The 18547-nt window shown below is 42.2% G+C and overlaps 1 protein-coding gene across 2 annotated transcripts in view; it reads right to left on the reverse strand.

The window, feature by feature from the left end:
- Positions 1-8750, reverse strand: part of KLHL6 (kelch like family member 6) — a 56081-nt gene extending 47331 nt beyond the window's left edge. The window contains exon 1 of one of the 2 annotated variants that reach the window (XM_010976213.3): positions 8420-8750. In XM_010976213.3, the coding sequence (XP_010974515.1) occupies positions 8420-8712 (293 nt within the window). In that variant the 5' untranslated portion in view covers positions 8713-8750. The remainder of the gene's footprint in view (positions 1-8419) is intronic. The other variant, XM_064493250.1, reaches the window with a different exon arrangement.
- Positions 8751-18547: the final 9797 nt, after the last annotated feature.

Consider the following 18547-nt stretch of genomic DNA (forward strand, 5'->3'; position numbering starts at 1 on the left):
AATGACCTCTCCAAAAGAACTTGAGGTGGCTTATACTGAAGCAGTAGAGTTATCATAGATACAAATAGTAACAACAAAAATAAGATAAGAACTAAGTAATTAAAGTAGGAGGAGAAAATACTACTGAAACCTAGGCTAAGAAAAGCTAGCGCACTGACTGAGCTTCCTGAAGTATAAGTTGGCTAATAAAAAAAGTAAGCCAGGATTTTTTATTCTTCTTTAATGGAAATTTATTTTTCCTTTTGTCCAGTGCCCTCCCCCTATTTCTGGAAAGTATTTTTCTCCCCAGTCAGGTCCCACTCAACTCATGTGGTTCAAGTAGGAGCTTTCATTTTTTACCGACCTCTCTCTCTCTCTCAATCTTTTTCTCACACACACACACATACTCACCTCTTAGTCCAACAGTGGACTCCTAAGTGAGGCTGGGCTGACCATTGTGTCCCACCTCCCAACAGTGATTGGTCTAGGACTGGATAATTGAATGGAGCTGGACCAATCAGTATTTCCTGGGAACTTTTCAAACTGAAGCTAGCCCCTCAGTTTCTCTCTGAAACAAAAGCTGGGAAAAGTGAGTCTCAGAGCTGCCAACAGGCAAATTCCCCATTGTGAGGCAGAAGTGCACCTGAGAAATCCCAACAGAGCAAGAGAGAAGCTGAGTGAGGGTGGGAAGAAATCTCCCTAACAGCATAAAAGGCTCTGGTTCCTCTTCCTCCTGGGCTCTGCTACATCCCAGCCCTTCCTATACTTCGGTGCTTTGGTTATGTGGCCAAATACCTTCCTCTTTTGCCTAAACTGGTTTGACTTTGAGTTCCCATCCCTTGCAACCAAAAGAATGCTGACTAATATAAGAATGTTGAGCAATAGGGTGGATGGTGAGCTCCAAGGCAGTTTCACCAAAACCACAGATATTCAACATCTGGTCATCTCCACTCAGGGACTGTTTGGTGTTACCATATTAGAATCTATCTCTATAAAGGCATTTGCATGGAGAGACAGTTATACATCCATGTACTTGAGGGAGGGATAAAGCTTAGAACTTGTGATATAAATGATGAAAGTATTTCTGTTGTGATCTAGTTGAATGCTGCATGGAACACTATTCAAAAGTGGAGAATATTTTTTTTCTGTTCTTGATTGAAAGAAGATCCACATGCCCTAGACACTGGGGTGGAGATAACAGACGACATTTTATTGAAAATCCAAAGGATCTGATTGCACTTCCACTCTGGAGCAGCAACTGCTGCCCAGCATCTTCCAATCCTAAGAAAAGTCTGCAGGAGTCACTATGTGGGCATAGCACATCTGTGTCCAGATGATCACATGAGTGACCTATTGAATCCACAAATTCTGAAGCATTTTGGGTTTTCTAACTGCTCCTTCCAATTTTTCCTGTGGTGACAAAGCTTTATCGTCCTTCCCTTTTCTAAAGTTGTGCAATAGCCTCCCGACTCTATGAGGACTTTCTGCTCTCACCAGGATGTCACTTAATCAGTGACAGAACCTGCAGAAGGAACATCAAGTTTTTATTCACGTCAAACATTTACAGGGTGTCTGCTGAATGCCAGCCTTTGCAGTGGTGCCAAGGGCCCTCTCATAGCCCATGCTTTCAGCCTTATTCCAGTCCACACATGATGGATGATGCTTGCATGCCACAGTCTCTCATACCCAGGGCTGCCCACAATCTGGAGGGAGAGGAGGAATAAAAGGGCAAGTAATTGTCCTCTTGCCTTCTAGGATCTCAGGATCCTTGTCTCTGATGCATATGTGACAAGAGCCCTGGAATTCCCTGATACTTGCATAGTTTTCCTGTTACCTTAACCCCTATCCTGGTGCAGACCTGTCACATAGTAGCTGCATATAATGGACCTTTGTCATTTGGTTGCTAGGTGGCAAATCTTCCTCTGAGTGGGATGTAGTGTAGTGCAGAAGCCACGTCTGGATCCAGAAGTGCTCACTTTCCAACACACAGAGCTAATGCCCTACCATGTAACTCGGCCTGGACCAATCCCAGACAATGAATTGGGAGCTGGTGATGCAAACAAGCAGGGACCGAGGAGAACCTGTCCTGGTGGAGGCAGCACAAGCGGCAGCAGCCTCCAGTTTCCCGAGACCACAGACGCAGCAGTGCCGGGGCCACAGCTGTAGTAGCCTTGGCCTCCAGGATCCTGCAGCTGCAGGGGAGTCCTCCCCCAGGGGTTCTGGGTGGCTTTGGGCTGTGGTCCTGCCCACTGCCTGGCCTCCCTTGCACCTGTTCTCTGAGTTTGGCACTCCAGGCTTCTGGAGGATTCTGTGAGTTACTTATATAAATCCCATTCTCAAAAGAGGTGGTTGATTTCTATTCCTTGGAACAAAGAAATCTGGTTTGTTACCATGCATAAAATGTTTAGGCAGATAAATTCATAAACAAATCCATTTTGTTATGTGTATTTCATAAGAACTCACCAGGATAGGTAGACACAAACCATTAGCCTCACTATGTTGTTGGTATGTTTCTGAGCCCCAGAGGGACCAAGCCAATGATTCCTCCAAGATTTACACAGCCAACAAGTGGCAGGGTCTGGACTCAAATCCCAGTACAGAACTTTAAGACAGTGTTCTTTCCACTATACCAATAGTTATTGGTTCCAGCCCCCAGTGAAGTCCCGTAGGTTCTTGAGGCCCTATATTTTCGAAGTATACTGTCTCTTCACCTCATACCCTGACCTACCTCCTGGGCTTCTAGTTAGCCCCTTGACCCACAACAGTACCCTAAAGCAAGCTGGGGCTTTGCTACCAACATCTGCCAGCTCAGCCCCCAGACACAAATTGGACTGAACATTCCTACTGTATCCTGCCTGTGCATGTGTGTGTATGCACACAGGGGCAATGATTTTTACATCTTCTCATCATTTTCAGCTTATGTAGACCACAGTAGTACACAATGGGGAGGAGGAGTCAATGGTCTTACACAGGAAATGTCCCAACAGCCATACTTCTGCCCAGTGGAGACCTCTGTTTTCAGTTTGGATCCCAACAGGGAAACCATTCTTCCCATCAAAGTGAACTCCCTGGAGGGTGAAATGGAGACAATGCTATCTACTTGTTGTTATTTAATTGTCAATATTGTGAGAATTAAATGAAATGAAAAAGAATCCAGCCAAGTTCCTGGCATGCGGTAAGTGCTCAAAAACTGTTAGCCTTTCCATATTTTAGACTCTGAAAAATACTTGATACAAAGATGTTTATTACCACATCCTTTATAAAAACAAAATTTTGGAAGCGACCTATACCCACAATGAATGATTTGCATATTATGCATCTATTTAAAATGGTAGCTAAATAAATAATAGTCAAGAAAACCATGGAGCACTTTGAGGGAAAGATTATACTGAAAAAAGAGTGCAAAGCAAGATGCAAAATTATATGTAAACTATGTTTACAAAAGTAAACAAAAATACGCAGATGAAAAAAAGGTAGAAGAATAACACTAAAATGAAAATTAACTTTATTAGAAAGTTTCATAATTTCTTATCCCAGAATCTTGCAGCTAGATGTGTTTTGACATTCAGAATTGTTTGGCTGTTACCATACCTTGGATACTATACAGCACCTCCAGCACTCCACAATCCAACACCTCAGTACTTCAGCAGGGAATATATAGTTATCCTCAGGGAAATAAAAACTCTAAATAGCTGCCTCTCAGTTCAGGACAGGTATCTCCACCAGAGAGGTACAATTCCAATTGGATTTAGCCAGCAAATAAGTTTTGAAAAACTTTTCCATTTGCAGCACTTTGGGGATTTTGAAATTGCAGATAAGAGACTAGAGGCCTATAGTTCCTTAAATATTAACCACCACGCTGGTTCTGTGAAAAGGGCAATATTAAAAGTGTAAAACACAGGACCTGATGCTGGAAGTACAATCATCAGTTCATTTGAGTTCACTGGGAGTAATCAACCCACCGTGGCAGAACGACCTTCAACGCTTTTGCTGTTAGCCAGATTTTTAACCCAGACCCAGATGTCTGTAATTCATTCCTGTTTTCCTTGGCACTTATTCTATCACTTGCTGGCTCCTTTCTAGACATCTTACATCATTACAGAAAAAACGCAAAGGGTTACAACATCTGAACAGGGCTTAAGAGTAGCCTCTTGGCCCCCTTTATGCCATCCAGTTAATATAGAATAATGATTAATAAGTTATGCCCACAGTACCCTTCCCATTCCTGCATTATGCTTGATTTCTATAGCTAGTGGTCAAAGTCTCCTTGTCATAGCCTCAGAGAGCCAGACCCAAAGACTGAGGTACTCAGGTACAAGGCAGGGGCCAAGTCCAGGCAGGGATTTCAGGCAACAGCAGCAACAAAGGAGCTTGTTGTTGACAACCTCAGCCTGGAAGTTTTTGTACTCATGTAGGAAGGGCCAGTCATCAGGTAGAACTGAGAGAAGACTGATGACCCCTCCCTACGTCGCAACTACCCCCTCCTTCTGCTCACCCTGGGAATCACAACAAGGTTGCCCTCACAGGTCAACATCATTTGTGGGGTGTGCCATCGTTGGCAGTGAGTTGCTCCCCCATAAATGGACAGAACTACTTGCCTAAGTGGAGATCATTTGGGAAGCAGGTTCATTACTCCGGATACACAACCCCTTCAAGTGACTTTGTTTTGGGGACCTGTCTAAATGCATAACACAGTGGCAGCTTTACTAGCAGTCTTATAAAAGATACTAGTAGTCTTATAATATTTCTGAAAACATTATTATGAATGTTAAATCTATGCTTCCCTTGATTTTTCTGTCCTGAGAATATTTGGACACCTTGACATTTGGCTTTTTGACATGTAATGTATGCTATGCACTACTTTCTAAGTTTTATTCTCCCTCACCCTTTTCTCAGCCTCAACCCTATGTGTTTTCCCAGCTTCCTCATTCCACTCCAGACTTTTAAATAGGCCCCCAAGGGGAACCACATTGTCTGAGTTACTAGTCCCTGTTTACAGCCACCATAATTACATATGCAGCTAGATGATAGCTGGGCAGCAGGTCCAGAGAACGTGTATAGGATAATGGAAGTGAGAAAAATATTGGGGTAAATGGAACTGCTACATTCTCTGATGCACCAGACCACATGAAAGATCATTGTGGAGAGGCTGTGAGCAAGAGATACCCCAGAAACTAAGCAAATGGAAAAAAGAGTGAATTATTAACTTCAGGAAAGACAAAAAAGTTTACAAGAAAGGAAATTGTATGTAATCATAATATACAATTTGGTTCAAGAAGAAACAATGTTTTCAGGGATATAATGTAAACTTTTAATACAAATATATCCAAAAATGTGAAAACATTGCATTGAGATTATAGAGAAAGGAAGGATAGGGTACGGGAGTTGGGTATAAGTGCCAAGTTCTTATCAGACATACTAGGAAATTAATAAATGATGACTAACACTGAGAAATGAAGAAAGAGCAGTGTAAGCATATTTTGTAAAAATATAAATATAATACCAGAAGAAACAGAAACAGCTAAATGTCAAAAATGGTGGGCTCCTGTGAACAAGTCTGAATGGTAGAGGAGGGAAAGAGGAATTTTTGGTTTTCATTACAAGCCTTTAAATACTACTTGACTCCTTGTTAACTATTTGTACATAGTGCTTTGATAAAAATAAATTTTGATTTTAAAAGATATACATGAAAATCTGAAAGGCTGTGAAGAGAGAGTTCACGGGAAAAGAACTGCAGACAACCCTTAAAATATGAAAAGGTGTTTAACCTTATTAAAAATAAGAGACATGCAAATTAAAACTAACTTGAGACACTATTTCCCATCTATCAGACAGGGAAAAACCCCAAAGTTAGATGCAAGGCTGTGAGGAGTACAAAATTACTGAACCTCTCTTCAAAAGAATCTGGCAATATACACTACAACTGTGTATGCATTTCTCTTTGACTCAGCAAACCCTCTTCTAGAAATGCACCCCCAGACAGTTCTGCATGCATATGAAATGACATTATTAGGCTAGTCACAATAAAATTGTTTATAACAGAAAAAAATTAGAAATAATCCAAATGTCTGTCAATAGAGGATTGATTAAATAATGGTTCAATCACTTAGTGGAAAATATTTATGATCTCAGTGAATAAAGGGGGGGAAAACCTGCATAATTTTACAACCAGCTTCCAGGTCCTCCAGAGAACCGAGGGCTGTGTTGGAAGCCTCTCAGACAGAGCAAACTCTCTGCCCTTCCGAAGTCTGAGCATAAGAGGAACTTGGTTCCCAACCCCTTTCAAAATCTTAGAAACAAAGCAAGATGTGGTGAGGTAATGTCAAACTTAATGTCAGTCCTAGACCCAAATCCCACTTGGCTGCTGTGTTAACTGAGACATTCGGGGGGTTGGTTCCTCATCTGGAAATGGGGAGACAGTTCCCCACTTCACAGGGTTGTGAGGATTAGTGGGACAGTGTCTGTGACATAGGTGGCACAGGCCTGACCCACAATAAGTGCTCAACAACAGAAGTTATTTTTAATAGTAGTACCGGAAAAAAGAATCCTGTCTCCAGGACTGTGTTCATTGTAAGAGGACAGTCATCTTGGAAATACCAAGATAAGAATCAAAAAAGCATAGAAGGAATTTCCCTCCAGCTTCTAGTTGCCCCACTGCTGCCTCCGAGGGCTGGCACACACTTTCCCTAGTATCCTCTGTCAGCAGGGCTGGAAGGACCTGAGCCCAAACACTTTCTGTTTAGGCTGAGAAACACCAGGGCCAGAGAAACCAGTGACGTATTCAAGAGCACACAGCCATCGGTCCTGTTTCAAAGCCAGGCAGAGCAACTAATGAAATTGCTAATCAGGCACACACTTTATGATAGCAGTTTTCTAGTGACTCAAAACAGAATGAACAAGACTGAGAGTAAGTGCTCAGGACATGAGCAAAGCTGACTTTCATTCATTTCTGAAAGGGGTTGTTATCAATGTGACAGCATACGATCAATACTGGTGGAGTAAGTAACATGTTTATCTATGTCAACCAATCATTATGGCTGTGCCTACACTTTATCTTTTATATACTTCTTGTGGGATGAAGCTTCCAAAGTAGGGGCAGTTTATATTTCAATAAAAGCAAAAATTTCTAAAATGTGCCCAATCCTTGCTCCAGCAATGACTAGATTTGTAATGTTGGGTTTCCATTTCCTCATCTTCAAAAGGGTATATCAGCCACCTTTATCCTGCTGTTGCAAAAATAAAATCAGATAACTGTCTGGTACGTAGCAGGCACTATTTCCTACAAACCCAGATGTCCCCTTGCCTCATCTACATACAGGACCTAATCAGTCCCACAACAACCTTCCGACCCTGCTCTTTGAACTCCAAAGATTTTCCCATAATCATCTCCAAAAAAAACCCAAAAACCAAAACAAAAAAACCTGAAAAAATAAAATATCTTCCGTGATATTTACATAGGTAAGTAGTTTTAAATTTCCCCAGCCAGAATCAAGATTTAAGAAGAAACTTGTTAAGAATAATTACCAGAATATTTCTTTTTCAAGTGCCCCAAATACCTTCTGCATCCACATTTCCCTTGGGGACTGGTTCTCACTGGGTCTACATCAATCTGGAGAACTCTGGAGCCATCCAAACTCACTGGGTTCCAGACTCTCCCACATTCTTACTCCAAGCATTTGCTCAATGGACAGTTCTTAGCTGAACTAAGCAGAACAAGGTGAAGAGTTTCAACAAAGATATATTGACCATCTACTAGATGCTAGGCACTGTGTGAGACCTTCTCCTCCCTCATGTTTAATTGTCACAACAATCCTGACAGATAATCATCATTGTCCCCATCTTACAGATGGCAAAACAGAAACTCAGAGCATTAAGTGACTCGTGTAACGTCCCAGGGTCAGGAAGGGGCAGAGTAGAGTGGAACCCAGATCTCTGGGTGTGTTGTTAACTAGTGGTCTCTCAATTCTAAAGCACCTTTGTAACTGCTTTCCCTTCCCACCCACTCCCTGTGCACAAACAGAAGTCCCTAATTTTCAGCAAGTCACTGGATAACTTTAGAAGAGTGGCCACATCCTTTTCTATACCTCTACTGGTGAACAAAGACAACATCATGTTTCCAAAACACTAGTCAGACAGAGGGGAAAAAATCCCCATGACTTCAGTAATTTTCCATCCTCTGGAACAAGGACACATACACAGAAGGTTCACCAGAATATAGAAACATTGCTTTTAAATGATGCCAATCTCTCTTTTAATATGACTTAAGTCCTAAAATCTAAGATTTAATAGTTTCCTTTTTGTATCTTGAATAGACACGCAAATCTAAATAAATATACAAACTGTAAATGCAACAGCCAACTATTTAGATTGGGCTCTCACATCAATACAGATTTTCCTTACGTCTTGCACCCAATTTGCCTCTGGTCCTAGGTGTGCTGACCTGAAATAGTTGCTGGCCGCGGCAAGCACCACGCGGTGGCAGGAGAATTCCTGAATGTCCACACACAAGATGACGTCTGTCAGAGCGTTTTCCACTCGGAGGGTCTCCAGGCCATTCTGCAGGATTAAGGAGAGTCCCGTGTCGTCAAATTTTACTTTATCCCCATTTAAGATTTCTACCAAGTCTCCCCTTTTCTTGGGGGGGTCATCTGTAGAAGGTACCAGGGGCTCTTCCAAACTCTTCTCCACCACGTCGCCCATGGTCCAGGTGCCCCTTTGTCCTGCCATCAGCATCCAGACTGAAGGAGCGCCCAAGTTTCAGGCAGGTCACATTGCAGAAGCTGAGCGGATTTCCTGTGCAGGGCCCTCCACTTATCACCAGCTGTCACACACACATAACAGGAAGTCTCGCACTTTCTCATCCTGTTACTACAAACGCCAGTAACTTCTATTCTTTTTCTTTCTGTAAATCATCACAAGGTTAGAAATTACTTAGAAGGGTGTGTAGGAAGGGGCTCCAGAGAAAAGGAGTGGCTTCTCAGAGTCTGCTAATATGCTGTGTGGCTATTTTTGTCCACCTCCCCCCTCATATCCGTGAGCAGGAAGCCTCTGGTTCTGGTTATTACATTTATATTCCTGGTGCTTCTACAACCCAAGGTGTCAATGAGGAGATGGGCAGGGGATATTCTAAATCCTCCTCCTCCTTCCTGCCAGGAGTCTGAGACCCCATGATGAGCCCACGCCCAGTCCATTGGGAACTTTAGAAAACCCACTTAGCTAGGGTATCCCCCTTTCTATCTTTGTCTTCCTCCCTGCTGGGAAGAAGGAGGTGGGAAACAATGTCATGGCAAATAGTCTATTGTTTTAGATATGCCTCAGGGAGCAGAAAAGAAATGGTCTCCAGAAACTCCATTCCCCAGGGTCTTCTCTCTTAGAAGACCAATGAGGGTATGTCGACACCAGACCTAGCAAGTCTCAAATTGGCCTGACCTTACCCAGCATCTATTGGTCATGCACCTAGTGGTGGATCATGAAGTAGTTTCATTACCTCTGCAGGCATCCATTAAAAAGCAATAACTATCTTTTATTAAGCTCCTGCTATACCCTAGCAAATTTACAGGAGTTAATGTCTTTTAATCCTTATAACAACCCAATGGCACTAGTATGACTGTCCTCATTTTATAGCTAAGGAAACTGAAACTGTGCTTAAGTGACTGGAAGGGCCCGGTTCTTGGCTATAAAGCCCCCGTTTCCTCCACCACCACCAGGCAACTGGAGCTGTAACACTGTGTCAGCCCTGGCTCCTTGTCTCCCATGGAGAGAACCATGGGGCTCACCCTCCATGGCTGCCCCAGTGCCTGGCACTTCCAAGTGGCCTCTGCTGTCTCACCTCTGCTCTCATTTACCTTCTAGCAGTGGGGAGTACTGCAGGTGTCCCTGATCAGCAGGAGCCCAATCCTTTCTCTGTCCTGATCAGTGGTGACTGAAGCCCTCTCCAGGAGTCACAGTTCTGTCTCAGCTCCTCTTTTCTTCTACCATGGATACTTACTCCTAAAATCAGGGCCTTTGAATTCCCACAACACTTCTTCATCCAGAGCTCTGTCCATGGAGATGCTTTTGCCTCAGTGACGGAATATCCCATAAAAAGTGGTTTAAACAATAGGGACCTCACATTATAAGAAGCCAGAGGTGTGTAGTCCCAGGTTGATCCAGAAGCTCAGTGATGTACTCAAGAACACAGGATTTTTCCATCTTTCATTCTATCACCTTCGGTGTAATAGAGATGTATCCTCATGGTCACATAATGGCTGCCACAATACCAAACACCATGTCATCATAGAACCCCAGTCCAAAATCAGGAAGAAAAAGGGCAGGCTTCTTTTCTTCCATCTCTCTCTTCTTACCGGACAGAAAATTATTTCCTGAAACCCCTCTCAGACTTCTCCTAGGCCACTTGGCTACCTCAAACCAAACACCAGGGAATATAAATTGCCTAGTGTGACTGGCTTGCACCAAACACAATTCATCCACTGGGATTAGTCCTCTTCCCCCAAGATCAAGGAAGAGCCATCTGAAAGCTGAACAAAATTAGGGCCTGTTAACACAGAAGAGGGGGACAGGCTGGTGAGCAGTTAGCCTCCTGTGCCTGCCACAAGGACATACACAACCCAAACTCTTCCTGCAGCCTTGGCTGGGAGGAGCTCAGAACTTCACCTCCATGACTCTAACCACCTTCTCTAGAGCTGAGGACAACACATGACTGACCCTTCTCATGGCATTTTGTCCTTCAGAACCTATCAAATTATAAAACACATTGGCTATATCCAACTCCACCCCAACCACCCCAACTAAAACAAAATTAAGAATAAAACTCGATTCTTCATTCATGACAGATCCTGTTCACTATTCCATTATTGTTTCTCATGTACCTTCCAAGCCCACCCACCCCATTCCCCAACATAAACAGATAACTGTTACCTTCCCTCTAACCCCCCATTTTCCTAGTAAGCAAGCACACCCATTGTTGTACCATGGGTGTGATAATATCTATGATTAGATTTTAGTGCAAAGGCAAAAACAAAATCAGTTTGGCATCTACATCAATCTGGATATGCTCTGAGATTCAGCACGAACTGGTAAATATTCCTTACAGCTACAAGCAAAATAATTGTTATGTGGAAGCTTTATTTTCCTACTAGGCAACAAAATGTACAAACCATTGGCAAAAGCTTTACTACTGAGAAAACAATCTGATTATATCTTACTAGGCTCCCTGACTTTACGATGCTTGTAAGGAATAGATTCTGTCCCCAAACAAATGGGCAGCTGCACTTAAGGAAAATCTCTATTCCTAAGGCCACGTATTGCCCCTTCTGACTCCAGTCAGCTCTCTTCTCTAACACAAATTATAGTGAAAGAAACAAGTCTTAAGTCAGCTACAGAGGAAGAGCCACCGTTCCCTCTTGTTAACTTATTGCTACTAGAACTACCACCAATGCATATACTGAGCATCAGCTATGTTCCTGAAACTGTGAGCGGCACTATGTGAATTCTCACGCACTTCATCTTCCCACTGATCCAGTGAAGTACTTTGCTCTCCACTTTAGAGACATGAAAACAGAAAAGATCACATAATTGCAGCACAGTATATCAGTGTCACACCTATACGCCCTCAGCCCGTCCTAGAGGTCACCTACAGACAATTCCCATACACCCAAAGCAGCACTATGCCTGACAGCATTCCCAGCTGCAAGAGGATGCCAGCTCACCAGAACCACTGTCAGGGTGGTAAGATTCTTGTTATGGAAGTAAGGATGTTTACTGAAGACTTCGGAATTACAAAGCAATAAGAAGAGTTCAGGATGCCATTTCTCAGAAAGACTTAGTGTTGGGGTTTTTTTTAACAAATAATACTAGCCATCTTCAATGGCACCACCTCCATGAAGCTTTCCCTCATCCCCTCAGCTGTATATTCTCTCTCACTTCCCTATATTTTTATGTCTTCTAAGACATGATTAAATATTTCTTGAGGATATGGATCTGAGATTGTTTTCTAGATCATACAATCTTTGAGAGAAGGGATTTGTCTCCCATTTGTAGGGTGACAGTCTATCCTATTTTGCTGTACTGAGGAGTTTCCCAGGATACCAGACTTTCTGGGTTAAAACTGGAACAGTCCTGGAAAAACTCAGACAATTTAGTCACCCTATCTTTATGCCCCCCAGCATGCCAAACACCTTGCCTATCATAGGCATTTGATAACATTTTCCCAATCAATGTTGGAAAAGAGAAATTAGTAACGTTTTTCTTTGATTGGCAGTGAAGGTGGTCCTGTCTCCCTTCATCTCATTCCTGCCCCATTCTTTCACGCCTACATTTCTGTTTCTTAGATATTTATCTAGCATCCTCTGAGCTAGACTCTGGATGTATTGAGACCTCTGAACAGGTCACAGGTGGTTTCTGCCCTCTCAGTATTGGAAAATAATCACCCATGAATATTTTCATGTGACTGTATGGTCTGGGCTTTCTGAGCAAAGAGCACTGGCACACTTAGCTAAAGGGAACTGAATTAAAAACATGCCTCAAGAGTTAGAGACAGTGCATTGCTCCAGGGAGATTTAGGTACTTGCTTCCTCCTGAAGCCATTTGCTTATACTGCATGGTAGTAAAGGAGAAGTGCAGACTGTCCACTCCTCTCCCCAGAGGGGATTGGTTTACATTCCAGAATAATAATCAGTGCCTCTCTCTCTCTCTCTCCCTCTCTCTGCAGGAGAGAATGGGCCAATGTGCCAGCTGCCCTATATGAGCTCTTAGTCTCATAACTTTGGGGTTACTCTCCTGTGGTGCAACCCCCATTGCACTCTCAGGGTAACAGCAGGCTCTCACTGCATTACCCATAGGGATTGATTGGGATGCAGGAAACTAGTAAGAAGATGGTCTGTAATAAATTATCTTTTCTCTGATTCAGATAATTTGTGTTTCCTCTCAGAAAAAAAGATTTAAATATATATATATACACACGTATCTAACATGCAGTTCATTTTAACCTAATTTCTCCAGGGCGAGGAGCAAGAGCTGTAGGAGGGTGGAACAGCAGAGTGAACAAAGTAAGATTTGCTTCAGGGTCTTGGACCCCGTACTTTCCTCTCTGCCTGCAAAATGCCTACTCATCCTTCATGATAAATGTGCCTCCTGCCTCCATATAGCGTCCTCAACACACCTCACTTATTATAGACCCTGCCTGGGTACACGCTGCACCACCAATGCGGCTGTGGATGTGCTAGGTTCGTTATCTGACCACTCGACTGTCTCCCCCAGGAAGCCGTGAGCTCAGCGAGGGCAGGGGCTATGCCCCCATCTTAAACCCCAGAGCCTGGCACAAGCCTGATTACATAGGATTCAATCAAGAAATACGGGATGGTACATGGATTTCACGGTTGGATGAAAGAAAAAATCAAAACCGTGAGAAGGTGAGGAAACCTGTTGCTGGCATCAGGGGAGGGGCTCTGCCTCGGTGGCCAGTAACTCTCGTATGAGGAGGTTCTGAGTGGCTGAGGTCATGTGTGAACTGATTGGGAGGACATTTACAAGGAGAACTTACAGGAAAGAAAAGGGTTAGGGCAAAGGCTTTCCAAGGGAAAGAAACAGCATATGTACAAAGAGGTGTAAAAGACACAGCGTATTTGGAGTACTCAAACCATTAGGTACAACAAGGGAATAAGGTGTGTGAGTGGGAGGAGGTTGAAAAGGGGGTACCACAGTAAGAGACCAGGCCAGTGAGAGGATTTGGCTCCATTCCCACCGGTAATGATGCTAAAACTGGAGCATGCTTCAGCATGACCTGGGCCCCAGACTTTCTGCTTTGGTGGGTCTGGGGTGGGGCCTGAGAATTTGCATTTCTAACAAGTTCCCATGTGATACTGATGCTGTGGTCCCAGATCATTCTTTGAGAATCTGTTATATACGAATGTTACATATGAACTGTTATATACAAATGTCAGAGGCTCTGGCAAAGTTTAATGAAGAGAAGGAGAAGGACTCTCATACGGGATTTAAAAGGCCAACAGGCAGAAGCTAGAGGACACCTCCAGTGAATCAGAGTCAAAAGGAAGGCATAACAGGCAAGCCCAATAGGAAGAATTCCCAAATCCTGAGAGCCATCCCAGGCTGGCCTGTAACTACCTCAAGCAAGAGATCAAGAAACAAACCCAGATAATTAAATGACTTGCCCAAAATCATGCAGCTGGTTAGTAGCTGAAACGGGACTACAGCTCAGGACTTGCAGCTCCTGAGTCAACACCTTAACCACCGCCCCAGGGTGAGGTAACACGAACAGGACTTCATTTGTGTCTTACCTGTAAGTGGGAGGTAGCTGGAAATCCATCCATACCTCAGATAAGAGTAGCTTTGCCTTCCGTCCTGTGCCCTCCTTCTGAAGGCCCAGAGGACAGAACCTGCAGCTTCTCCCTCAGGTCAGGGTTCACCTGGTATTCCTGGCTCGCGGTGGAGTGCTCTAGTCTCTCCCCTGCCCATCCCGCAGACACTGCTGGCCTGGTCTCTCCCCACTGCCCAATTCAAGGCTGCTCAACACTCCTAGGCTCCTGCCCATCAAATGGCCAGCACTGGGCCCCTCAGGCCAACTCCTCTAGACAACCATGTTCCAGCATAATAGTAACAAAAGATAAATGCTTTCATAGAGAACAATGAGCTGGGGGACTGCTTGAGTCAGAAACAGAGTTGGAAAATTGCTTGAGAAAGAGCACAAGGCTAATCTAAATGCGGAGCCCAGAAACCAAAATCTCTGAGTGCAGGGCCAAGGCCAGAGCCAACTCCTCCATAATTGAAGAGGATTCTTTTTAAAAGATCTCAGTCAAGGCTTTATTTTCTCTTACAAATTCCACATACAGCACACACTTTACGTGGCATAACTTTACATGTTTTGTCAATATAACAAAAGGCTTGTCATATATGGGTTATAGTTTTTCAAAACTTTCCATTCAGGGCCACCTAGCCTGGTCCTTGAGCATTACCATGGACGGTCCTCGCAGATCTGAACTTAAGGAAGGCCAGGTGTTCCCAAGGCCCCCTCCAGGCTGTTCCAACCAATCTCTCTCTGAAACAATGTCCACAAAATAGGGAGTCAAAATTTGGAAGTGCCTTCTTAAAGGCAGCTGTGAGGCCAATCAAACATGCAAGCCCTTAGGTGGTTCCAAGGGCTAATGGAGGCAACTGATGGCAAAAGCTTAGACTGACTCTCAACAAATGATAAAATCAAGAAAGTTTGTTCTTAATAAATCGCCCCACAGCCGCAATATTTCTTTCTATCTTTTTTACTTTTTTAATTGAAGTATGATTGATTTACAATATTATATTAGTTTCAGGTGTACAACATAATGATTCAATGTTATTATATACATTATATTCCATTTAAAGCTATTATAAAATAATGGCTATGTTTCCTTGTGCTGTATAATATGTCCTTGTTGCCTATCTATTTTATACAAAATAGTTTGTTCCTCTTAATCCTGTACCCTTATCTTGCCCCTCCCTCCCTCCCTCTCCCCACTGGTAACCACTAGTTTATTATCCCTAACTGTGAGTCTGTTTCTGTTTTGTTATATTCATTCATTTTATTTTTTAGGTTCCACAGGTAAGTTATATCATAGAGTATTTGTCTTTGTCTGATGTATTTCATTCACTAAGCATAATACCCTCTAGGTCCATCCATGTTGTTCCAAATGGCAGAATTTCATTCTTTTTTATGACTGAGTAATATTCCATGGTGTATAAATATATATGCCACATCTTCTTTATCTGTTCCTCTGTTGATGGGCACCTAGGCTTCTTCCATATCTTGGCTATTAAAAACAATACTGCTTTGAACATTAGGGTGCATGTACTTTTTAAATTAGTATTTTTATTTTCTTCAAATATATATCCAGGAGTGGAATTGCTGGATCATATCATAGTTCTATTTTTAGTTTTTAGCAGAACCTTCATACTGTTTTCCATATTGGCTGCACCAATTTACATTCCTACCAACAGTATACTAAGGTTCCCTTTTCTCCACATCCTTGCCAACATGTGTCTTTTGATGATAGCCATTCTGACAGATGTGAGGTAATAGCTTATTGTGGTTTTGATTTGCATTTCTCTGATGATTTGTGATGTTTCACATGCCTATTGGCCATCTGTATATCTTCTTTGGAAAAATGTCTATTCAGGTCAACTTTTTAATTGGGTTGTTTTTCTGATATTATGTTGTATAAGCTGTTTATATATTTTGGATGTTAACCCTTTATAGGTAATAAAATTTGCAAATATTGTCTCCCATTCCATAGGTTGTCTTTTAATTTTGTTGATGGTTTTCCCTGCTGTGCAAAAGCTTTTAAGTTTAATTATTTCCCATTTGTTTATTTCTATTTCTTTTTTTAAAGATAACTTTTGTTAGGTGTTTTTCTGATTATAAAACAATAATAAATCACCTTGTTGAAAACTTGAAAAATTCAGAAAAGAATCAAAGTTAACATTTGGTACACTGGAATAGATTCATATTGATTCAAGAGATTGAACTGCACACATTTCTTCCCAACTTCAAGTTCAATGATACCATATTGGCTGAAATTGGCCACGAGGGAGCATTTATACCACAGAAATGATAAATGCTACAAATCAGAGCTTTTTTTTTTAACCAGCACACAAGTAATACACCACATTCACCTTTACACTTTTTAGGTCCTGAGGCTGACTTGAGCCTGTACCACCCTCCCACTCCACTTTAGGCTGTACTATTGGATTGCAGGGAAGTTCTGGCTAAAACCTCTTTTTCTCAAGGTAGCTTAATTGAGCCCCTGTTCCTTACATCTAAACAGGCATCACTGGAGCAGAGACAGAGCAGTATCAGGGCACTTCTTCATATAACCACACACTAGCCAGCATCCCGCCCTTCTTCCACAGACCCCACTCCAGATACTTGCTATGGAAGCCAGATCTTCAGCCCAAACTGGCACCTTCAAGCTTCAATACCTGCCCTGAGGGCAAATCCAGTTTTCTCCTAAAGGGAATTTCCCAATAGACACTGAATTTTTTAAATTGAAGTATAGTTTGCTGTAGGGTCTGGTGGGCCGATACATGGGTGATAAAAAGAATTTACCAGAGACAAAGGAGGGAGATAGAAAAGATGTTTATTGAGTACACTGTTATAGGCGACTGCAGGCCACAGACGAGAGGTGTCTGTGTGCTCTGAGGGTCGGTTGCTGAGGTCTTTTATAAGGAAGGGTGACCTTTTGCTGCCTGTGCTGACATGACCTCAGGCACAAAGGGGTCACAGGGTGCCTGATCAGCTTGTGCACAGTTCTCTGATTGGTTGATATTGAGGTGACTGAGGATGGAGGGGGGTCGTGAAAGGGTAGGGATTTATGACTCTGGTAGGGGGTTGTGACCAGTCCTGGTGGCTAGGCTTCTGGTCAATGTAAGGCTGATCATTGTCCAGAGTAGTTAGTTCAGCTAAGGTAGGTAGATATTAAGAAAAGAATGTTCTTTGTTATCTTTAAAGGTCAGCCACTGGATGCTTGAGGGGCCTCGGAGCAGGAATCTGCCAGATGTCTGTGGACCCCACATAGGTGATTTATAATGTTGTGTTAGTTTCAGGTGTACAACAAAGTGATTCAGTTTTTTAATATATATATATTTTAATAAATATATTATATAAAATATATTATATATATATTTATGTAACTCTATTCTCTGTCAGATTCTTTTCCGTTATAGCTTATTACAAGATATTGAATATAGTCCCCTTTGCTATACAATAGGCCCTTGTTATTTATCTATTTTATATTTAATAGTGTGCATATGTTAATCCCAAACTCCCAATTTATCCATTCTCCCCTTTCTCCCTTTAGTAACCATAAGTTTGTTTTCTATGTTTGTGAGTCTACTTCTGTTTTGTAAATAAGTTCATTTGTATCATTTTATTAGATTCCACACATAAGTGATATCATATGATATTAGTCTTTCTCTGTCTGACTTACTTCACGAAGTATGACAGTCTCCATGTCCATCCATGTTGCTACCAATGGCATTATTTCATTCCTTTTAATGGCAGAGTAATATTCCATTGTATATATGTACCACAGCTTCTTTACCTATTCTTCTGTTGATGGACATTTAGGTTGCTTCCATGTCTTGGCTATTGTAAATAGTGCTTCTATAAACATTGGGGTGCATATATCTTTTTGAATTAGAGTTTTCTCCAGATATATGCCCAGGAGTGGGATTGCTGGATCATATGGTAACTCTATTTTTAGTTTTTTAAGGAACCTCCATACTGTCCTCTATAGTGGCTGCACCAATTGACATTCCCACCAACAGTGTAGGAGGGTTTCTTTTTCTCCACATCCACTCCAGCATTTATTATTGTAGACTTTTGGTGATGGCCATTCTGACCTGTGTGAGGTGATAGCTCATGGTAGTCTAATTTGCATTTCTCTAATAACTAGCAATGTTGAGCATCTTTTCATTGTGCCTGTTGGCCATCTGGATGTCTTCTTTGGAGAAATGTCTATTTGGATCTTCTGCTTATTTTTTTGATTGAGTTGTTTTGTTTTGTTTTGTTTGATATTGAGCT

This window comes from Camelus dromedarius, chromosome 2 (assembly GCF_036321535.1).
Source record: "Camelus dromedarius isolate mCamDro1 chromosome 2, mCamDro1.pat, whole genome shotgun sequence".
Lineage (NCBI taxonomy): Eukaryota > Metazoa > Chordata > Mammalia > Artiodactyla > Camelidae > Camelus > Camelus dromedarius.